General features: G+C 45.1%; 1 protein-coding gene across 2 annotated transcripts in view; it reads left to right on the top strand.

Annotated features, from left to right (window-relative positions):
* The window catches only part of LOC148131048 (BPI fold-containing family B member 4-like), a 34,751-nt gene that overhangs the window by 2,858 nt on the left and 8,212 nt on the right, over positions 1 to 23,681 (top strand). Inside the window, exons 2-13 of one of the 2 annotated variants that reach the window (XM_087958952.1) lie at positions 185 to 316; positions 3,528 to 3,695; positions 4,706 to 4,838; positions 5,863 to 5,967; positions 6,421 to 6,564; positions 7,659 to 7,719; positions 9,311 to 9,371; positions 10,199 to 10,290; positions 11,314 to 11,526; positions 13,496 to 13,549; positions 18,825 to 18,995; positions 20,901 to 20,968. In XM_087958952.1, coding sequence (XP_087815078.1) covers positions 205 to 316; positions 3,528 to 3,695; positions 4,706 to 4,838; positions 5,863 to 5,967; positions 6,421 to 6,564; positions 7,659 to 7,719; positions 9,311 to 9,371; positions 10,199 to 10,290; positions 11,314 to 11,526; positions 13,496 to 13,549; positions 18,825 to 18,995; positions 20,901 to 20,968 — 1,382 coding nt within the window. In that variant the 5' untranslated portion in view covers positions 185 to 204. Of the gene's footprint in view, positions 1 to 184; positions 317 to 3,527; positions 3,723 to 4,705; positions 4,839 to 5,862; positions 5,968 to 6,420; positions 6,565 to 7,658; positions 7,720 to 9,310; positions 9,372 to 10,198; positions 10,291 to 11,313; positions 11,527 to 13,495; positions 13,550 to 18,824; positions 18,996 to 20,900; positions 20,969 to 23,681 lie in introns of both variants that reach the window. The other variant, XM_087958951.1, reaches the window with a different exon arrangement.

The raw sequence follows: 23,681 nt of genomic DNA, 5'->3' as shown, positions 1-23,681 counted from the left end.
AGAAGAAGTTCTCTTGATGGCCTTTTTCAGAAAGATCTCTCCCCCTCCCCCGGAGCTCTTCAGAATTGGTCGGCCAGGTTCTCTTTTCCCTTCAGAGAAATCTCCCACTCGGTTTCTCTCTCCGATAATTAGACGGAGAGAAATTTTGAGAGGACATCTGTACTCAGCTCCAATTGCATCTCAGCAGGTCCCACTTGACCAAAGATGTTAGCGGCCTGGGGCGTCTTCGTGGTCTCTGCTCTGCTGACTCCCTCCCGAAGTCAACTCCTTCCAACCGACGCGGTCATCCGAGTCAACCAAGGCGTGCTGCGTAATGGTAAGTCTAAGAGAGCAAGCAAGGAACAAGGAGCTCAACTGAGTCTGTTTATGGGGAGGCCTCGGTTTTAGAAATGGCCTCCTCAGGCAAATGGAAGAGAAAGATGTTGACTTGGTGATCCTTAGATGCATGGCTGCTTCCATAATTTAACTCCAGCTAAAAAAAATATTAGGATCTTTGGTAGAAGGCCCTCCTTTTATGGAGTACACTATCCCTAAGAGGCGCATATGGTCTTGAGTGTTCTGGCATTCCAGAAGACACTTAAGTCTATAAGGGGTCCTTGGTGCTCTCTGAGCCGGGTTGTTTTCTTGCAGATGTTTCATGACCCAACTAGATAACAACATCAGTGCTAGGAGGGAGGGGGAGAAAGAGAAGGAAGGAAGGAAGGAAGGAAGGAAGGAAGGAAGGAAGGAAGGAAGGAAGGAAGGAAGGAAGGAAGGAAGGAAGGAAGGAAGGAAGGAAGGAAGGAGGATTGTGGGGTCCTTGGAGCTCTCTGAGCCGGGTTGTTTTCTTGCAGATGTTTCATGACCCAACTAGCTAACAACATCAGTGCTAGGAGGGAGGGGGAGAAAGAGAAGGAAGGAAGGAAGGAAGGAAGGAAGGAAGGAAGGAAGGAAGGAAGGAGGAGGGAAGGAAGGAAGGAAGGAAGGAAGGAAGGAAGGAAGGAAGGAAGGAAGGAAGGAAGGAAGGAAGGAAGGAAGGAAGGAAGGAAGGAAGGAAGACTGTGGGGTCCTGGGTGCTCTCTGAGTTGGTTGTTTTCTTGCAGATGTTTCATGACCCAACTAGGTAACAACATCAGTGCTAGAAGGGAGAGGGAGAAAGAGGAGGAGGAAGGAAGGAAGGAGGAATGGAAAGGAGCGAGGGACAAAAGAAGGAAGGAAGGAAGGAAGACTGTGGGGTCCTGGGTGCTCTCTGAGTTGGTTGTTTTCTTGCAGACGTTTCATGACCCAACTAGGTAACAACATCAGTGCTAGGAGGGAGCGGGATTTGTGGGGAGGCAGGGGAAGAAGAGGAGGACTGTGGGGCCCTTGGTACTCTCTGAGTTTGACTGTTTTCCTGCAAATGTTTTATGACCCAACTAGCTAATAACATCAGTGCAAACCCTCCTCCTTTCTAGTAGTGATGATGTTACTTAGTTGGGTCATGTAATGTCTGCAACTCAGAGAGTACCAAGGACACATCATTTGAACCCTGAGCCACAAATATTCTACTTTATTGGTATTTAAGACGATCTTTCTTCAGGGTTGCTCAAGGATGAAGATCTGAGCGGACATCCAACTGTTTAGGGAGCGTCTCCCATGACTTTGAATGGTTTTCTGTATTTGTCTATCACTCAGGATCTGACTAAGACAAACCAGAACTATGCCAAAACAAATTAAAATACATTAAAATTAATAAAAATTAATAAATTTAAATCATCTTCCTGCAATATGACCAAGAAACTGGACTTCCGGTTTGCAGCACTTCGGGGCAGGCAGGAATCCGCGATCATGCGCAGTTTCTGCCTGCGCTCGCTGCTGGAGTGCCCTGAGCCATCTGGCTTCAGGGCTAGCCACCTCCGTAGAAGGAGGTGAAGATAGGGGGGGATCTGGCAGGGTCGAGAGAAATCGCACCTCTCTTCCCTAGCCGGCTAAACCCCCTTTTCCGAAGGCGGTAGAGTGGCGGTCAGAAATGGCCGCCACAAAGAAGCACTCATCCGGAAAAGAAAGTGCAGGAGGAGTTAAGAAGAAGTGAAAGGTTTTTTTTTGCTGACTGGGATAAAGCAACAACGAAGGTATCCTGGAACTTAAAATTTGTGAAAGATATATCGTTCCCAGAGATTTACAAGCGGCGAATGGAAGTTAAAAGGGAAAGTTCTTTTTTTTCCCCACTCTCCTTCCTAACGTTGACAGCGAACAGAAATACATGAGAAATCGGAAAAACCCGCTTTGGCATCAACAGGTAAACTGGATAATTAAACGCTAAAGGGATGATAAGGATTTCTGAACATTTAAAAAAACATTTTTTTGCTGTAAGTGGGAAGGGAGAGGAAAAGAATTGGAGTAGGATTTGGAAGCAAGGAGGAGATTGCCTAGAATTTTAAAGAATCATTAAATACTGACAAGACTTTTAAAAGATACATTTTAACCAGAACTTTGCAACTAAACAGTAACCCCAGAAAGAGAAAGTGAAGAAAGAAGAAAGTGCTAAAAGAAACAGCTTATTTGGACTGTTTGGTGACTTTGGAACTTTTGGAAATTATTATTGAAGGACTAAAAACACTTGGGTGGTTGTTTTGGGAAAAAAATGTCTTTCTACAATGGCATCACTTGTGGATGAATTGAAAATTGAATTCAAAAAATACAAAGAAGAAGAACAAGAAGGGAAAGACTCTCTTGGCACTCTTTTTCAATTCTTAGAAATGGCGATTTGCACCTATGAGAAACTGACTGTGCAACAAGATGATTGGGATGAAGAAGAAGCCATCTTTGAAGAAAGATGTTCTTTAAGTGTCTTAATGGCAGACACTTAAAGAACATCTTTCTTCAGGGATGGTCATGCTTTGTAGAAGTCCAGTTTTTAATATTCTCATTATTTTAATTGGTTCCTAGACTTGTCTACTGACCCAGGAACTGAGTAATTGGGAGAAACCATAAATATGCTTTAAAAATGCTCCAGAAGACTGTCTTTCTTCAGAAATGGACAGGGATGAAGGTTTGAATAGACACCCCACTTTTTCCATGAACTGTTTCCATGTTTTTAATGGTTTCTCTTATTTTTCTATTGCCCACCATCAAACACTCGATATTCAACTGCATCAAACTGTTGTTCCATCTAGTACGGTCTACTCTGCTTTATATAACGCCCATTGATGCGAGCTTGGAGACTATCCATGGTCTTCAGGAGTAGAGAAGGCCCCTATTTGGAAATGCTGAAGGTTGAACCTGGGGTCTTTGCATGGAAAGCAAGTGCTCAAACTCAAAGCCACTCTGGTAGGACATCCCATGGGGTCCACCCAGGACATCCTCCTATTCCTGATCTTAGGGTCAAGAAAGGAAAGAGATGAATAGTGATGGAAGGTGTTCCATTCCTCTTGAAATAAAAACTTATTCACAAAGACACCCCAGAGGTGAAACTTGCTGATCCCCAAAGAGCCAAACAGGGACAGGAGTGAGGTTGTCTTGTCCATCCCCATTGTTATGTGTGACCTCCTTGTTCTTTTGTTTTCCAGCTGTCAGCAACTCGATGGCCCAAAGCAACGCCCTCCAAGGCACCATGAGAGAAGTGCCCCTTGGCAATGGAGGTGGTGGAGACGGTGGTCTTTTAGGAGGCCTCCTGGGGGGCAGCGGGGGTGGAGGCCTTCTGGGAGGCCTCACTGGAGGCTTACTCGGAGGAGGAGGTGGTGGTGGAGGAGGTCTTCTTGGAGGTGTGCTTGGTGGTGGTGGAGGAGGGGGACTTCTTGGAGGTTTGCTTGGTGGTGGTGGAGGAGGAGGGGGACTTCTTGGAGGTTTGCTTGGTGGAGGAGGAGGAGAAAGAGGTGGTGGTGGAGGAGGACTTCTTGGAGGTGTGCTTGGTGGAGGAGGAGGGGAGGTGGTGGAGGAGGAGGAGGAGGACTTCTTGGAGGTGTGCTTGGTGGTGGAGGAGGAGAAGGAGGTGGAGGAGGAGGAGGACTTCTTGGAGGTGTGCTTGGTGGTGGAGGAGGAGAAAGAGGTGGTGGTGGAGGAGGACTTCTTGGAGGTGTGCTTGGTGGAGAAGGTGGAGAAGGAGGTGGTGGAGGAGGAGGACTTCTTGGAGGTGTGCTTGGTGGTGGAGGAGGAGAAAGAGGTGGTGGTGGAGGAGGACTTCGTGGAGGTGTGCTTGGTGGTGGTGGTGGAAGAGGTGGTGGTGGAGGAGGACTTCTTGGAGGTGTGCTTGGTGGTGGTAGAGGAGGAGGTGGTGAAGGAGGAGGAGGAGGACTTCTTGGAGGTGTGCTTGGTGAAGGAGGAGGAGGTGGTGGAGGAGGAGGAGGACTTCTTGGAGGTGTGCTTGGTGGTGATGGAGGAGGAGGTGGTGAAGGAGGAGGAGGAGGACTTCTTGGAGGTGTGCTTGGTGGTGGAGGAGGAGAAAGAGGTGGTGGTGGAGGAGGACTTCTTGGAGGTGTGCTTGGTGGTGGAGGAGGAGAAAGAGGTGGTGGTGGAGGAGGACTTCTTGGAGGTGTGCTTGGTGGTGGTGGTGGTCGAGGAAGAAGAGGACTTCCTGGAGGTGTGCTTGGTGGTGGCAGAAAAGGAGCAGGAGAAAGGGTACCTGGAGGCATGCTTAGAGGTAGGAGCATCAGGGCTACTGGTGGTGGCAACAGTGGAGGTCCAGGTGCCAGCGATCTGCTGGGCCAAGGAGGCTTACTGGGTGATGGAGGTCTGCTTGGTACTGCAGGAATTCTTGGTGGAGGTGGGGGCCTCCTCGGCAATGGAGGCCTGCTGGGCAACGGAGGCCTACTTGGTGGAGGTGGAGTCCTTGGCATCCTTGGGGAAGGAGGTCTTCTCAGCACAGTCCAAGGACTGACTGGGTAAGAACGTCTTGTTGATGTATGCTTTTCATAGGGACCCCAGCTTTAGAAACTGTATCCTTGGGCAAGTAAAAGGATGGTCTTCTGGTGATGGATCACTGCGTCATGCTTCTCAAGTTGGTGATCATTAGATGTCTTGCAACTTCCAGAATTTAACTCAAATTAAGAATACGAGCACTTTTTCTAGCAGACTTCCTCATTGTCTGTGCCCAGAGGTACACTTGGTCCTGGGTGTTCCAACATTCCAGAAGACACTTAAGACTATCTTCGTCATGTCAACTCATAAAAACCTTTCTATGGCCGTTTTATAGTTGCCAACAGAAAGGGAGGGGGGGAAAGGGTTTGAAAGTGCAGTATGGCAGCTTGCACACTAAAAGTGCATTCCATAAATAGTTTTTCAAAGATAGTAACTAGGTGACTGAAGTTTCTGCCGTACAAAATTCTAAATGGAGAGCATGATCGATGACTCTTGGCTATGGACGTGTCCCATTGGAGAATATGAATTATGATACACCCAGGGGGTGGAGAAACCAGGATCAAGGGTGACAGTGAATTATGGGTCTCAGAGTCGGCTACACCCAGGCGGTGCCGGCAGGTTAACTCCCAATAAATCCTGTGTAGTTTTGGAAGTTTGGCTCGAGACTCATGATTTAAATGGGGGTAACTGCTGAAATCCTGACACTTCATCAGTTTTGATCAGAGATGAAGGTTTTGAATTGACATTCACCTTTTTCTGTAGTGTTCTTTTGATTTTAATTATTCCCTGTACTAGTCTCTTGCTTGGGATTTGAGTAACCAGGAAAACTATAAATATAAAACAAACATATACATTAAAACCACCTAATTGTAACATGGAACTTAATTTGGGATTGGACGGTGGACATCAAACCCTGTGTGCATTTAGCTGGGAGCCTTTCTGATTTCCAGTCTAAATTGGTTGCTCTACAGTTGATAACTGTTGATTCTGTCATTGTAGGTCAATGGAAAAATGGGATTATCTGAACGACTTTGCTTCTACTTGCAGATTGCGAATTGTGGAACTGACCCTTCCCAAGATCAACCTGAGGCTTCTACCTGGCATTGGGGTTCACCTGGATTTGTACACCAGAGTGGCACTTAATGGGAAGAGGTAAGCAATATGGCGAACAGTTGAGAGAGGTAAGAGAACATCACCTGTGAAAGGAGGGAGTAGGATTTGAGGAGGAGGAGGAGGAGGAGGAGGAGGAGGAGGAGGAGGAGGAGGAGGAGGAGGAGGAGGAGGAGGAGGAGGAGGAGGGAGGAGGAGGAGGAGGAGGAAGAGGAGGAGGAGGAGGAGGATTGTGGGTTGTTTCCTTGCAGATGTTTTCATGACTCAACTAGGGGCCATCATCAGTGCTAGAAGGGAATAGGGTTTGGGAAGAGGAGGAGGAGGAGGAGGAGGAGGAAGAGGAGAGTGGGGTCCTTGGTGCTTTTTGAGTATGTTGTTGTTCATGTTGTTCATGAAACATCTGTAAGAAAACCACCAAACTCAGAGACCACCAAGGACCCCACAAACCAAACCATGGGTGACCTGAACAGCGTTTTCTTATCCCTTCTGTTTCAGCCTTCTCGGTTTGCTTGACATTGCGGTGGAGGTGAACATCACAGCCATTGTCCGTCTGACAATGGATGGCACTGGCTACCCCACATTGGTGATTGATCACTGTGACACGCTCCTGGGAGGCATTAAAATTAGACTTCTTAGAGGGTGAGCATCATCAAAGAGAACTTCAGTCCCTCCTGTGCCATCACCTTCCCAGCCACCTTCATATTTTCATTGGTAACGTTTGTATGTGTTTGTGATATAAATGCAGGTAGACTTCACAACATTCAGCCATCGTTCAAAATAACAACAATGCTGAATGAATGCGATTTGTGCCTGATCTGCATAGTTTCAGCTGTTGCAGTGTCCCCTCAGCCACCAGACCACAATTTATGCACTTTTTGACCAGCTCGCAATTATGACATTGCAGCGTTCCATGCTCATGTGATTCCCATTTGCGACCTTTCCCGCCGGTTTCCCACAGAGTCACTGGGGAAGCCGACAGGAAATCGCTAGTAACAGATGCTCGCTTAACAGTCTGTGGTGATGCACTTAACCAAAATAATTGGGATTGCTGGAGCTACCTTTGCAGTGGAGTGAAGTCACACTTAATGACCACATTGTTTAAGAGTTTTCAGTTTCAATTACCATCGTTAAATAAGGACTACCTATGAGGACAATTTTGTTTATTTTAGCCAACTCGAAGGCCATCATTTAAGTCTGCCCTTTAATTATGCCTACTTATTCTGTAAAAAGACATATATGTGCCATCAATGACTCTTTCTACTCTCTTCCTTACTCACCAACACACAATTAAAGGTGGAACTTTGAATTTTTAGCAAGCTCTTGTGTATTTTCACAGCTTCATAAAGTGGCATAAAGTTAGGAAAAGATTATCTGAAGCGCTCAGTTGCAGAAGGTCTTCTTGGACCACACATGGACAGCTTCCATGTGCCCCTAAAATTATTGCCCCCTCCAAGAAGAGCTGAAGGCCATCCTCAAGGCTACCTCTCTTGGTCTTCTGAACATCAGGTCCACCATAACTTAGAGGAGGGAAATCAAGAACCTGGAAACCCTTGTCAATTTGTTGCTTCTTTCTTGGCGAGAAGACTTGAAGGTTTGTGGGACCTAAACCAAGAAGATCTGACTCAATCAGATCTGTGCTAATGGAGGTGCCACTTTGCTCCCCAAAATGTTCTTCTGCCAATTTGTCAAACCGGAGATGTTCCTCACATCTTTGTTTTTATTCTTCTCTGCAGCCTTCTTCCAATTGTGGACAATTTATTAGCCCGTGTCCTGAACAGACTTCTTCCTGATCTGGTAAGTGAGGTGATCGGTCTGGACGGGCAAGTAGCTCAGAACCATAACCAACAAGACTTGCGTGGCAACAAAGGCCCCAACAGGACACAAAGGCTCCCAATCACAAAACTTAATGTCTGTGGAGGTTCTCCCTCATCCAGGTCATGGTTGTCCCAAAGGTGCTTTTTCAAGAGGCAACAGGAGTTTCTTTGTTTTTCCTTGAAGGCATGTTGCTTCTCCTCCCAGAAGCTTCTTCAGTTCTGAGAACTGGACTGAAGAAGCTTCTTTGTCTCAGCCAGTCCTTGTGTATTGAAGATTTGTCTTTAAACTCCAGCTCCTCTTTAGGACGGTGATGGTTTATTCAATATATCAGGAAACAACAAATACTCTTAATCAGGCAAGAATGGCTGAAAGTCAGGCAAGGTTAGCGTTGGGTTTGAGTTTGCTCTCTTTCCTTTTATCACCATTATCATGAGACACACACCCTACCACACCCAGTACTAGTTCTGGCCACGCCTAACCTATTACCTCTCAATGCTAGTAAGCCTATAACACGTCTACATCTCTAACCTATTCCAACCCTCACTAACTGATCCCCACCTGGTGCCACCTTCACCATGTCTTAACTCAATGCTTCATCACCATCTATATCTGCCCCAACCCCCTCTAACAATACGCACCACATCAATACATGAAAAAAAAGGCCATTTCCAGCCTTGCAGTTGTTTCAGAATCCATCCTGTAGCTCACAGCTCTGCTGAGTCATTCTAAAGCAAACCTCAACACCATCAGTTAGGACACCAGCAGCAATACACATCCGGTGTCAGCAGAGCTAAGGTGATTCACACAGCCCCCCTTGGCTTCCCCAGGGTACCATTTATGGAACCTTCGTTGGAGATGCGGTGCATTTACATCTGTGTGGCTAACCCATGATGCCTCCCCCAAAGGATATCCTTTTCATTTAACTATCTATCTATCTATCTATCTATCTATCTATCTATCTATCTATCTATTTATTTGTCAATCACTTACAAGATAACAGGTATAAGTATTTACATAGTTATGAATACATGAAATGGGTACATATAAGAAAAATAAAAAGAAACAATAGGACAGGGACGGTAGGCACGTTGGTGCGCTTATGCACGTCCCCTACAGACCTCTTAGGAAAGGGGTGAGGTCAATAGTAGACAGTCTAAGGTTAAAGTTTTGGGGGTTTGGGGAAGAAACCACAGAGTCAGGTAGAGTATTCCAGACATTGACCCCTCTGTGGCTGAAGTCGTATTTCCTGCACTGAAGTTTGGTGCCGTTAACCTTGAGTTTGTATCTATTGTGTGCTCTTGTGTTGTTATGGTTGAAGCTGAAGTATTCATTGACAGGTAGGACATTGCAATGAATGGTTTTATAAACTATATTTAGATGAGACCGGAGGCGGCGTAGTTCTAGGTTTTCTAGGTCTAGAATTTCAAGTCTGGTGGCAGAAAATATTCTGCAACGAGTAGAGGAGTGGAGAACTCTTCTTATGTCAATGAATACTTCAGCTTCAGAGATGGATGTCCAAGAGATGGAGATAACCATGAATAGAAAATCACACACATTTTAACTTTTCCAGCTTTGTCCCGTCCTCGACATAGTCCTGGGCCTTGTCAATGACCAGCTTGGACTTGTGAACTGTGAGTTTTTGCTTTCTTCTTCTTGTGTATTTGAAGAGTCTTCTTCATGTTAGAGCGACTGAAGAGAAACCAGGATCATTTTTTTCTCAGTTCTGTGTCTTTCCAAAAATCTTTCTTTCTTTCTTTCTTTCTTTCTTTCTTTCTTTCTTTCTTTCTTTCTTTCTTTCTTTCTTTCTTTCTTTCTTTCTTTCTTTCTTTCTTTCTTTCTTTCTTTCTTTCTTTCTTTCTTTCTTTCTTTCTTTCTTCCTTCCTTCCTTCCTTCCTTCCTTCCTTCCTTCCTTCCTTTCTTCCTTCCTTCCTTCCTTCCTTCCTTCCTTCCTTCCTTCCTTCCTTCCTTCCTTCCTTCTTCTTCTTCTTCTTCTTCTTCTTCTTCTTCTTCTTCTTCTTCTTCTTCTTCTTCTTCTTCTTCTTCTTCTTCTTCTTCTTCTTCTTCTCTCTCCTCCTCCTCCTCCTCCTCCTCCTCCTTCTCTTTCTCATCTTCTCTTTGTCTCTTCCCCTTCTCCTCCTTTCCTCCTTCTTCTTCTCTTCCTCTCCTTCCACCCTCCTCCTCTTCTCCTTCTGTTTCTCCTTTTCTCCTTTTTCTCTTCTTCCTCCTTCTCTCCCCTTTTTCCTCTTCTCTTCTTTCTCCTCCCCTTTTTCCTCTTCTCTTCTTCCTCCTCCTCCTCCTCCTCCTCCTCCTCCTCTTCCTCCTCTTCAGAGAAATGTAGCACCTATAAAGGCCAGGCCATGTTGCTCTAAGGATATGCAACTTGATAATGCCAATGTGGGGAGCTGTCAAGTGATGGCGCCCATTCCATGGTATCTGTTGACCTTCTTGTTCTCTGCAGCTCTGGTTCCTCTGGGAATACTGGGAAGTGTCCAGTATACAGTCTCCAGCCTGCCATTGGTCACAGGACATTTCCTGGAGATTGATTTAAATGTAAGTCTTAAATCTGAGTTTGCTCTGCCACGTTGCTTCAGCTGCCCTTTGGTGCCACCAACAAGGCCCAATTGGTCTTGTGAATGATCAGCATCAACCCTCATCATGGTTTCAGGGATAATGGGGTCTCTCCATTTCGAACTCATTAGGTGGCACTTCCAACAGAGAAAATGGCACGATGGTGGTTCTAGTTCCAATAGAATTAGACTAGTAGTAGTTCCCTTAGAAATTCTAGTCCTTCACAACACAGCAAACCATCAAAACAACTAACCAAGTGATACTAACAAAATTCCAACAAAATGTGTGAATGCAATTATGGTCGTCAGTCAAGTAGTCCTTGAATTAAGATCACAACTGAGCTCAACGTTTCAGTCATGCATCAAGGACCACCCATATTGTGAGTGATGTGGGTTTGGTCAGAGTAGTGCAAAAAAGAACGAAATGTGTGTAATAAATGTGTTTTTTTTTTTTAAAAAAATATATGTTTAAATCAATCATGGTTTCATGCAAATGGCATCTTCACTGTAGTTTCCACCATGACATCAATAAGACCGAGGGAGAGAATACAGGTAGTCCTTGCATTACGACCACAGTGGAACCCAAAATTTCTGTTGCTATGTGAGACCGTTGTCAAATGAATCCCCCCCCCAATTTACAACCTTTTTTGCTGTGGTTGCTAAGTGAATCATTTGCAGTTGTGAAGTTAGTCACACGGTTAAGTGATCCTGGCTTCCCGTTTGACTTTGCTAGTCAAAAGGTCGCAAAAGTGGATCACAGCCCCGGACACTGCGTCCATCATAAATATGAGTCACTTTCCAGTGGTCTGTGTTTTGATCACATGACCCATGGGGGATGCTGCAATGGTCATAAATGTGAAAAACGGTCATGAATTGCTTTTTTTTCCCAGTGCCGTTGTAACTTTGGTCACTAAATGAGCTATAGTAAGTTGAAGACTACCTGTAACATGCAAATGCTTCTCCATCCTTTCCTGAGGTTTACCACTGTTTTATCTCTTCCTCCCAGACAGTGGTTGGGCATGTGGCTGGCCCCCTCATCGACTACCCGCTGGGCAAGCCGGAATCCCTCCCTCCACCCCGCAGAGTGCCCATGCCACCTATGCCACCCATGGAAGACACAACCAACTCCCAGCTGGGACTGTCGGTCAATTTCCTCAGCTCCGTGTTGGGCGTCCTGCAGAAACAAGGGCTCTTGAACCTTGACGTCACTGATGGGATGGTGAGTTTGCTTGGTTCTCGATGTATTTCAAGAATCGATCGGGCTGCCTTTATCAACACCCGTTGGGCAGGAGGTCCAAGATCTTGGTAGCCTTCAAGCCAGCCACAGCAGAAGGTGGCTTCTCAGAGGGTTGAGAAATCAAGAACTCCAGACAATTGGATCTTTGGTTCCTAAAGAGGGCATGTCCATGGGGCTTCTCAGTCATCCAGATCATGGTTGTCCCAAAGGAAACTGGACGTTCTGGTTTTTCTTTGAATACATTTAGCTTCTCATCCAAGAAGCTTCTTCAGCTCTTCTTCAGCTCTTCTTCAGCTCTTCTTCGGCTCTTCTTTAGCTTTTCTTCAGTTCTTCTTCAGCTGTTCTTTAGCTCTTCTTCAGTTCTTCTTCAGTTCTTCTTCAGCTCTTCTTTAGCTCTTCTTCAGTTCTTCTTCAATTCTTCTTCAGTTCTTCTTCAGCTCTTCTTTAGCTCTTCTTCAGTTCTTTTTCAGTTCTTCTTCAGTTCTTCTTCAGCTCTTCTTTAGCTCTTCTTCAGCTCTTCTTCAGCTCTTCTTTAGCTCTTCTTCAGTTCTTCTTCAGTTCTTCTTCAGCTCTTCTTTAGCTCTTCTTCAGCTCTTCTTCAGTTCTTCTTCAGTTCTTTTTTAGCTCTTCTTCAGCTCTTCTTCACTTCCTCTTTAGCTCTTCTTTAGCTCTTCTTCACTTCTTCTTTAGCTCTTCTTTAGCTCTTCTTCAGTTCTTCTTCAGTTCTTCTTTAGCTCTTCTTCAGTTCTTCTTTAGCTCTTCTTTAGTGCTTCTACAGCTCTTCTTCAGCTCTTCTTTAGCTCTTCTTCAGTTCTTCTTCAGCTCTTCTTTAGCTTTTATTTAGCTCTTCTTCAGCTCTTCTTCAGTTCTTCTTTAGCTCTTCTTTAGTGCTTCTTCAGCTCTTCTTTAGCTCTTCTTTAGCTTTTCTTTAGCTCTTTTTCAGTTCTTCTTCAGCTCTTCTTCAGTTCTTCTTCAGCTCTTCTTTAGCTCTTCTTTAGCTCTTCTTCAGTTCTTCTTCAATTCTTCTTCAGTTCTTCTTCAGTTCTTCTTCAGTTCTTCTTCAGCTCTTCTTCAGTTCTTCTTCAATTCTTCTTCAGTTCTTCTTCAGTTCTTCTTCAATTCTTCTTCAGTTCTTCTTTAGCTCTTCTTTAGCTCTTCTTCAGTTCTTCTTCAGTTCTTCTTCAGCTCTTCTTCAGTTCTTCTTCAATTCTTCTTCAGTTCTTCTTCAGTTCTTCTTCAATTCTTCTTCAGTTCTTCTTCAGTTCTTCTTCAATTCTTCTTCAGTTCTTCTTCAGTTCTTCTTCAATTCTTCTTCAGTTCTTCTTTAGCTCTTCTTTAGCTCTTCTTCAGTTCTTCTTCAGTTCTTCTTCAGCTCTTCTTCAGTTCTTCTTCAGTTCTTCTTCAGCTCTTCTTTAGCTTTTCTTTAGCTCTTCTTCAGCTCTTGTTTAGCTCTTCTTTAGCTCTTCTTCAGTTCTTCTTCAGCTCTTCTTTAGCTTTTCTTTAGCTCTTCTTCAGTTCTTCTTTAGCTTTTCTTTAGCTCTTCTTCAGCTCTTCTTAGCTCTTCTTTAGCTTTTCTTTAGCTCTTCTTCAGTTCTTCTTTAGCTCTTCTTTAGTGCTTCTTCAGTTCTTCTTCAGTTCTTTAGCTCTTCTTTAGTGCTTCTTCAGTTCTTCTTCAGTTCTTCTTTAGCTCTTCTTCAGTTCTTCTTCAGTTCTTCTTCAGCTCTTCTTTAGCTCTTCTTCAGTTCTTCTTTAGCTCTTCTTTAGCTCTTCTTCAGCTCTTCTTCAGTTCTTCTTCAGTTCTTCTTCAGCTCTTCTTCAGCTCTTCTACCCTGAGCCTCATCAGAGGAAAAAAACTAAATTATGGAACACTGATGGAGACCAAAGTCCTTGGAGCAAGAAATAAATAATGCCTCACAAGTATTTATGTTCATATTGTGTTTTTTTCTCCTAGTATCCTCAACTTCCTCCTCTGACCACTTCAACTCTTGGAGCCCTGATTCCGACGGTAAGACTCCTCGGCTTAGGCTTTGGGGAAAAATGAAATAAAATACGATGCCTATATTATAATTTAAAAAAATTCTGGAATGTGCAGAGATGGATAAGCTAACCCTTAGAATTAAAGGAAAAGAAGATTCGGACTATTTCATAACATGGCAACTATTCTATAAATGACAGATACTGAGGTTAGAGGAGTGGAATTAGGTGAAATATGGTTTATAGAAGAAAGAAAAACAGATGAGTAAATATTTCTGACAGTTATATAATCGATGTTATAATGGAAGATAATATATGTGATAATAGGATTGATGTTTTTGCATATTACTTTATATATTACCGCATATTTGTTTTATTTATATATATATATATATATATATATATATATATATATATATATATATATATATATATGGATCTTTGGTTATTCGGTTCTCTCGCGTAAGATTCAAAGTATCTAGGCAACGTTTGGCGAGGTCCCACTCGCCATCTTCAGGCTGGTGCTTTCGGCTTAGTGCCAGTGCAAGCAGTGTGTGACCGGAGCTGCCATCTCTCTATATACAAGTGGTGGGGATGGTGTGCTGGGCTGGTTGGCTGTGCTGCAGCCTCTGATTGGTTGATGGAGTTGATGTTGGTATAATGGGCGTGTAATGGCCTTTGTTGTGGAGATATCCTGGATCTTGTGCTGTCATCTCCTGGGTCGTTAGCCTCTTGTGTTTTAACGGCTTGGGTAATGGGTTGTGTGATGGGCTTGTGAGTTCTTTTGTTGTGGTATCCTGGGTCTTGCGTTGTAATCTCCTGGGTCGTTTGTGTTTTGATCTCTTTTCCATTAGCCTCCTGTGTAGTAACAGCTTGGGTAAGAAGTCACAACACAGCAAATGTTGTGAGAAGTCACAACACAGCAAATGACCCAGGATATCACAGCACAAGACCAAGGATACCACAGCAATAAATCTCACAAGGTCATCACACAACCCATTACCCAAGCTGTTACTACACAGGAGGCTAATGGAAAAGAGATCAAAACACAAATGACCCAGGAGATTACAACGCAAGACCCAGGATACCACAACAAAAGAACTCACAAGCCCATCACACAACCCATTACCCAAGCCGTTAAAACACAAGAGGCTAACGACCCAGGAGATGACAGCACAAGATCCAGGATATCTCCACAACAAAAGGCCATTACACAGCCCATTATACCAACATCAACTCCATCAACCAATCAAGAGGCTGCAGCACAGCCAACCAGCCCAGCACACCATCCCCACCACTTGTATAGAGAGAGATGGCAGCTCCGGTCACACACTGCTTGCACTGGCACTAAGCCGAAAGCACCAGCCTGAAGATGGCGAGTGGGACCTCGCAACGTTGCCTAGATACTTTGAATCTTACGCGGGAGAGAACCCGAATAACCAAAGATCACATACAAATACCCGAGAACCTCAGAAAACATATATATATATATATATATATATATATATATATATATATATATATATAGATAGATAGATAGATAGATAGATAGATAGATAGATAGATAGATAGATAGATAGATAGATAGATGTTTTCTTAAGTTTTCGCGGGTATATAATGGTGTGCTTGGTTCAGATTTTCTCACGTCATTGTAGTTCTTTAAAGAACTACATAGTTCTTTAAAAGAACTACAATGACGTGGGAAAATACCCAACCAAGCCGAACACCATACATACATACATACATACATACATACATATATATATATATATATATATATATATATATATATATATATATATATATATATAGTATATATGAGGCGGGTTGCGGTTTTCCCCGTCATTGTAGTTCTTTGTTTAGCAGCCAGCAGAATCTCATCTGCCATCATCAGGCTTCTGTATTGATGATGGCAGATGAGATTCTGCTGAAACGGCTACAACTTTAAAAGAACTACAATGACTGGGAAAATACCCGAACCAAGCCGAACACCATACATGTAAGTACCGCGAAAACTTAAGAAAACAAATATATATATATATATATATATATATATATATATATATATATATATATATATATATATATATATATATATTAGCTTGATATCCATGCTTCGCTATGAAACTGTGTGGTCGGGCTTAGTTTTGGGGCTCTGCCTACCAGCATGTGAGAGAGTTGAGGGCTATTGGGAAAGTGAATCAGTATTTGCTGTGTGAGCAAGAAGGAGACAGCAAGGAGTCTGGGCGTGGCTTAGCTCAACTGTTCTCGATTAAAGCTGCTTGGTGCTGTGAAACTGAAACTGAAACTTTCTTAGTGAGCCCCTAGAAGCCAAGAGGAATCTACATGCCAAATTTCAAGTTTGTAGGCTTTACAGTTCTGGAGATTTTGTGATGATGCATGAGTGGTATTTCACTTTTATATATATAGATGATCATGATCTAGGCAACGTTTCAATGAAGTCTCATTCATCATCTTGTGTCTTCGGCTCTGTGCTTCTCAGAGTGATGTGAGCTTGCAGCTGCTTCTTCCTTTTAACTGCTAGTGGGGGTGTGACTTGATTGGGTGGGGGCTTGGCTGTGTTCTGATTGGGTGGGGGTGTGTTCTCATTGGTTGGGGGTTTGGCTGTGTTCTGATTGGTTGGGGGGTTGGCCGTGTTCTGATTGGTTAGAGGCGTGTTCTGTTCAGGTGGGGGCTTGGTTGTGCTCAGGTTAGTCTTAGTTGCTGGGGGATTTGAGCTGGGACTCTCACCAACGTACTCACAGCCAATGGATTCCAAAGAAAGAAGATTACCCACCTAATCCAAAAAGAAACCCCAACCAAAATCCAAGACAGAGAACAAGAGAACGGCAAAGCCCTCCTCCCATATATAAAAGGCACTACAGACAAAATCAGCAAGATCCTCCAAAAACACAACATTAAAACAGCATTCTGCACAAACAGAAAAATATCCACCATCCTAAGAAACCCCAAAGACAAAATCGAATTAGAAAACCAAGGAATATACGAAATCCCTTGCACTGCCTGCCCCACCACATACATTGGACAAACTAACAGAAGAATAAGTGCACGCATTGAAGACTGAAGCACCTCCCACTTCTGGATGCTCTGAACAGCTCATGGGAGAACCACTGTATCTTCCTGTTTGCTCCATGTAAAACGCTAAATGAAATGTAATTGGTTTATCAAACTCATAATATGCTTCAATCATAACGAATTTAGCCAGATTACAATAACATAAACTCCAAGCCACTGTATCATCAAGCCAAAGTAAAAAATTATAACAAATGAAGCACAAGATTATTTATTTATTTATCGTATGGCACATTCACACCAGAGCACAAGATTAATAAATAAGAAACAAGCCGAAATGTTGGTTCCAATAACACTTATCTTCAAAGACTTCCAGAAGAATATCATTTCACTACATTCTTGAAGCTCACCACTGAAGGAGACATCTAAGCTTCTGAAGGAAAGTTGTTCAAGTGTATGGGAGCCATGATGAAACAACAGTATTGTCTGGTTGTACCCCATCTCACCTCACAAAAATGGGGGACAACAAGCAACTTATCCTGGAAGGATCTTGCTGGATGAGTCAACTCTATTTTAAGTAGACAGTTTTGAAGAAATCTACTTTCCAAGCTATATTTACTGATAATATGTGAATGCCCACTTCAAGGGGGAACAGCAATAATTGACCAGACTGATACCAAGTAACATACTTTATCCATCATGGTAGCAAAATTCCACCACTGTCTAGAATTTGGATAAAACTTGGATGCAGAACTTTTAAAAAATAAACCTGCAAAATCAAGGTCCATTAAATCAAGATGCAAGATTCTAGCTACTTCGAAGAGGGAAACTTTGGGGAAATGATAAGGCCACTCAGGCATGTATTCTGTGGTTAATGAGAAGCCAAGTACCAAAGACAAACCACCAGCTATTATATTACTATTTATATTAATAAATTTACTTTATGGATCCTTAGAATAATATGGTGGCTCAATCAAATTCCGACGTTCGCAATGTTAAACATTTTAATGACCCCGATAAGCACAACATTCATATTAATAATCAAATCAAATCCATCAATCAGGCCAAGGTGTTCCATATAGAAAGCCAATCTGTGTGCGTTAGCCTTAACTAAACAGAAAAGAGTTAAGCTGCAACATTAGAAATGCTGCTATCTGATCAGCAAATGAAATAGTGCAGATACCACATATCACAGACTCATATCATTGAATGTTCTCAAACAATCCAATAGGAAAAATAAATCTTAAATCTAAAAACATACCATCGCAAGAGGAAGGCAAGGGTTATACACAGAGATATTTTTCATGTTTTATGAAAGGTACAATCAAAACATAAATGTATTGCCCTAACCACTGTTTGTGAGATCTGAGACCAAATATATATATATAGAACTCGGCTGAGCATTGATGTGCATGAAGAGCTGCCCCAGTGTCCTCCCTGTTGTGCCTCCTAACCTCTGGCTCAGCAGTTGTGCCTGTGAGAAGAGATTGAAGTGTCCTACACACCAGTTGGTGGGGTGTGTGTGTGTGTTTGGTAGTTCCTTGAATGGGCGCTTGGTTATGTAAACGGAGAGGAAACCCCTTCCCTTCTAGCATGAGTGATGTTACTTAGTTGGGTCATGAAAGGCCTGCGAGAAAACTATGATGCTCCTCCTCCTCCCAACCCTCCCTCCCTTCTTGCACTGATGTTGTTACCTAGTTGGGTCATGAAAGGTCTGTAAGGAAATCCCATAATTTTCCTCCTCCTCCTCCTCCTCCTCCTCCTCCTCCTCCTCCTCCTCCTCCTCCTCCTCCTCCTCCTCCCCCTCCTCCTCCCAAATCTTCTCCCCTAATGGCACTGATGTTGTTACCAAGTTGGGTATTGAAATTTATTCAAGAAAATGCCGCAATCCTTCTCTCCTTTCTCCTCTTCCTCTTTTTCTTCTTCCTCTTCTTATTCTTCCTCCTCCTCCTCCTCCTCTCCACAACCTCCATACCTTGCTAGCACTGATGATATTACCTAGTTGTATTGAAATGTATGCCAGAAAACCCCCAAATCCTCCTCCTCTTCCTTCTCCTCTTCTTCCTCCTCTGCCCCTCCCCCTCCCTCTCCTTCTCCCCCGCAACCCTGCTTCCCTTCTAGCACTGATGAGGTTACCTATCTGGATCACGAAATGTCTGCTAGAAAAACCCTCCAAGCTCCAGGAGCATCCAGGACCTCGGACTCAATCCTGAGCTGCACAGATCCTCTCCTTATTGTTATATCTTTTCTCTGGGGGGGTGGGGGATCCCCAGATCTTTCAGAAGTTCCCCGAGCCTCGGCCCCTTCTGCTGAAGATCTCGGTCCCTGAGGCGCCAACCGTGAAGCTGCAGAAAGACATGGGCTTGATTAAGCTTCAAGCCGCCGCAGAAATCTTTGCCACGGAGCCCGATGGTGCAGACAAATCTCTCTGTGTCCTGAACATCGTGAGTATGAAACGATGATGGGGAAACTCTACAAACTGTTTTTCCTGATGTGGGAATGGAGTGACAGGCAGAGATTTCATCCTGGACCCATAAAAAGTTGACCTTCAATTTGGTTGGTCATGTTCCAGGTAGTCCTTGACTTATGACGGTCCTGTTGTGGTTTGCCATCAGCCAATGCAGACGGCAGTGGAATCGGACAGTGGGGAAGAATGGGAATCAGTCAGGGAGTCTGGGGAGGACTCGGACGAGGGTCCTGCGTCCGATGCAGAGATGGGGCCAGGACCATCTGGGAGTGGGGAGCTGCCTCCAGAGCCTTTGGAGTCTGGCAGCAGCGAGGCAGAGGAACCAGGGGAGCCTGTTCCCAATGCTCGTGTGAGCAGAGCTGCTAGAAGGCTGAGAGCAGCTGAGACAAAAGAGGCGATTCGGAAGTAAGGCTGGGAGGTGATTGCCCCTCCCCTAAGGGATAAAAGACAGGCAAAGGTAGAGAAGCCTTTGCAGGAAGCAACGTTGTTCGCTCTGTTTAAGCCTTGAAGCTCTGTGTGGACTTTGTACTCCACTTGGCTTTCTACAGTTAATTTGGCACTTTTGTTGTTGGCAGCCATTCAAAGGAGAGAAAGGTGGGTGCTTATCTCGAGGGACTGTTTTGGGACTCATTACGGGTTGGGAATGCACATAATTCCCAGCGTTGAAATAAAACAAGAGTTCTTTGGACTAAGCGTGGGCTTAATTACGGTCTCAGGAAGCCTTGCTCAGAACTGGTTCACTTAGTAACCACTCAAAGTTACAACAGACCTACTTGGGGAATGATTACATCCGGAGTGGGATTTGTCAGTTTGCCAAACTGGCCATAAAATTAACAACCGGTTCGCCTGAACCAGTGTGAATCGGTAGCAGTCCATCCCTGGTTTTGATGCGTGCCTTTGGTTGAAGCGGTTGCCCTGGATCTTGTCTTCCTGCCTTAATGGGTTAATCCAGGAGTCTGGACTAGTTCCTATCCTGGGGGTTAATCCTGTCAGGGGGAAGGAAAGAGGGAGTTGTGGTTTTGCCTAGGTGAGTTATTTTTAGCTTGGGTTTTGAGTATTTTCCAGGTCTGCTGTTGTGGTTCACCAGCAGCAGGTGCGGACAGCTGAGGTCTCGGAGAGGGAGGACTCGGATGAGGGGCCTGCGTGTGATGCAGGGATGGGGCCAGGACCATCAGGGAGTGGAGTGCTACCTTCGGAGATTGTGGAGGCTGGCAGCAGTGAGGAAGAGGACCCCGAGGAGCCTGTGCCCAGTGCAAAGCATGCGCGCAGGGCTGCTCGAAGGAAAGAGCAGCTTCAGCAGCACGGGCGGCTCAGGAGTAAGGCTGCAAGGTAATGGCCTCTCCCTTAAGAGATAAAAGCCAGCCGAGAAACCGGAGTTCTTTGCAGGAAGCAAAGACGTTTTTGCACTCAAGCCTTGTGGACATTCGGCCTCTCTTAGTTTGCGTTTGGAGACTCTTTGTGTTTGAAATATTTCTTGGTAACTTTATCTCGTGTTCTTGGCACCCTTGCACCACCTTGGCAAGGCTCCTTCTTACCAGAGACAATGAGTTTGAAAGAGCCTTTTAACCAGGAAGGAACGGAATTCGTAAAGACTCATTAGAAGGTTTTGCTGTTACCTCTGTCTGGTGTTTGCTTCCTTGGAACAAGGTTTGGGTCAGAACATCTGCTTTGTTATTTCTACTAATAGCTTTTTGGCAGTCTGCCCAGACTTCCAATTATCTCCGGAGCTCTTGCTTCCCGGTTCTTTCCTCTGCTAAGGGAAAAGGTTGTTTTTATTTTCGGGACTGTTTCAGGGGGTTCCTGGCACTGTCTTCTTTGGAGGTGCCCCTCAAAGAATACCTTTGCAATATTGTCAGGATGGGTCCATTTTTTGTCCTTCTAGGATGCTTCTTTGCTGGCCAAATTTTCTGTCGAAGACAACAAGCTCAAAATCAGCACTCAGCTAGACAAGTAAGTCGAGACAGTTATGATTTCCCATTTTCTATGCCTTAAAAAAAACAAAAACCAAAACAACGTATAGTGGTTTTCATTGGATTTTCTCGGGCAGCTGTTTTAACTGCGAGGTTCTGCTTTTTTATAAAGTAGAGGCCCCTCCCAGGATGACCTTGGGGGCGGGGGTCCAGCTTCTCCCCTTCCCCATTACTAAGTTGGAGAGAAGCAACTGGGAACTAAGGAGAAACTTCTTAACAGGGAGGACAATTAACCAGCGGAACTGCTTGCCACCAGAAATTGTGGGTGCTTCATCACTGGAGGTTTTTAAGAAGCAGGAAAACTTATACCCATGATGTTGAACCTATGGCATGTGTGTGCGCGCAGCTCCCAGGTGATTTTTGGCCCGTTTGAGGCTGTTTTTGCCCTCCCGGGGGCTCAAGCGAAGCCTTGAAGCCTTTGGGGCCCAAAAAAATGGGCCCATTTTAGCACTGGGCTCCAGAAGCCCTCCGGAGGCTGAAAACGGGCACTTCCGGTATTTCCGGTGGAACTGCCCCATTTTTTCGGCCTCCCGAGGCTGCAGAGGCTTCCCTCGATCCTCCAGGAGGGTGAATACGGCCTCAAATGGGCCAAAAATCAGCTGGGAGGTGCGCAGTTGCGCCGTGCAGTTAAAAGGGGCAGGAGTGTTGCGTGTGCATGCGTTGGGGAGGGGCAGGGCGCATTGCATTGTGGGTGGGCTTTCGGCACACCACAACAAAAAGGTTCGCCATCACTGGTACAGGGTCTCCTGCTCAAGCAGGGGGGTTGGACTAGAAGACCTTGAAGGTCCCTTCCAACTCTGTTATTCTGTTCTGGTATATAAAAGTTCTTAAGAATGCAGGGAGATTCAGGCAGGCCTTGACTTACAAGAGTTCATTTAGTGACCGTACAAAGTTACAACGGCACTGAAAAAAAGTGACTTACGACCCTTTTTCCACACTTACGACTTCTGGCAGCATCCCCCCTTGGTTATGTGATCGAAATTCGGACGCTCGGCAACTGGCTCATATTTATGATGGCCGCAGCGTCCCTGGGGGGGGGGGGGTCACATGATCCTCTCTTGCAACCTTCAGGCAAGCCAAGTTCATGGGGAAGCCTGATTCACTGAATGGCCATCTGACTAAGGGAACAACTGCAGGACATGCCCTAAAAAACAGGCTCCAAAGCCTCAACTTAACCCCTGTCTTGCTTTTACGGCCTCAGTCGTGGTCCCAGGCCCACAATTTGGGGCTCAGTTGTGGTCGTAAGTCGAGGACTACCTGTATTGGGGGAGGGGTCTTCCATGAAAGGAGCCCGCCTGGAACTCAAAGATCCGGCATGGGCCGCGAGAAACGTTTCTGGTGGCATTTTGTAGGATGTCATCCACTGCTCGGGGGGGGGGGGGAACCGTCTTTGGGTCATGAAACGTTTCATGAAATCTGCCCGTTTTTTTCAGTCCCAAAGGGAGTCCTGGGGTCCGGATTTTGTGTGCCTCTTTGTGAGTTGGCCCATTGGGGATACTTTGGTTTAAAAATGGTTGCCCTCAAATATGCCGTTTGGTCCAGTTAAAGATGACACACAAAGAATAACATTTTAGTAATATATAATTGCACATGCAAGCCTCTTAATTTCTCCCTCCCTTCCTTCTCGGCTTCCTTCCCTCTCTCTTTCTCTCTCCACCTGACTTACTTCCCTCCTTCCCTCCATTGTATTCCTTCTTCCTTCTTTCCTTCCTCCCTCCCTCCCTCCTTTTTTCCTCCCTTCCTCCTTCCTCCCTCCCTTCCTTTCCTCATTCTTTCCTTCCTCCCTCCCTCCTTCCTTCTGTCATTCCGTGTCATTTCCTCTCTATCATCCTCCCTTCTTCCTTCCTTCCCTCCCTCCTTCCTTCCTCCTTCCTCCCTCCCTTCCCTTTCCCTCTCTTCCTTCTTCCCTCCCTTCTTTCCTTTCTTCCTTCCTTCCTCCCTGCCTCCTTCCTTTCTCCCTGCCTTCTTTCCTTCCTCCCTCCCTTCCTCCTCCCTCCCTCCTTTCCTTCCTCCCTCCCTCCCTCCTCCCTCCCTTCTGTCATTTCGTGTCATTTCCTCTCTATCATCCTCCCTTCTTCCTTCCTTCCTTCCCTCCCTCCTTCCTTCCTCCCTTCCTTCTTTCCCCCCTCCCTTCTTCCTCCCTTCTTTCCTCCCTCCCTCCCTTCCTCTTCCCTCCTTCTTTCCTTTCTTCCTTCTTTCCTTCCTCCCTTCCTTCCTCCTCCTCCCTCCCTTCTTTCCTTCCTTCCTTCTTCCCTGCCTCCTGCCTTCCTCCCTTCCTCCTCCCTCCCTCCCTTCCTTTCCTCATTCTTTCCTTCCTCCCTCCCTCCTTCCTTCTGTCATTTTGTGTCATTTCCTCTCTATCATCCTCCCTTCTTCCTTCCTTCCCTCCCTCCTTCCTTCCTCCCTTCCTTCTTTCCCCCCTCCCTTCTTCCTCCCTTCTTTCCTCCCTCCCTCCCTTCCTCTTCCCTCCCTTCTTTCCTTTCTTCCTTCTTTCCTTCCTCCCTTCCTTCCTCCTCCCTCCCTCCCTTCTTTCCTTCCTTCCTTCCTCCCTGCCTCCTGCCTTCCTCCCTTCCTCCTCCCTCCCTCCCTTCCTTTCCTCATTCTTTCCTTCCTCCCTCCCTCCCTCCTTCCTTCTGTCATTTCATGTCATTTCCTCTCTATCATCCTCCCTTCTTCCTTCCCTCCCTCCCTCC

The sequence above is a fragment of the Notechis scutatus genome, chromosome 3, assembly GCF_049901735.1.
Source record: "Notechis scutatus isolate UNSWTSFEM ecotype Mainland chromosome 3, rNotScu1.2, whole genome shotgun sequence".
Classification (NCBI taxonomy): Eukaryota; Metazoa; Chordata; class Lepidosauria; order Squamata; family Elapidae; genus Notechis; species Notechis scutatus.
Note: the sequence above shows the minus strand (reverse complement) of the source record. Positions and strands in the feature narration are given on the sequence as shown.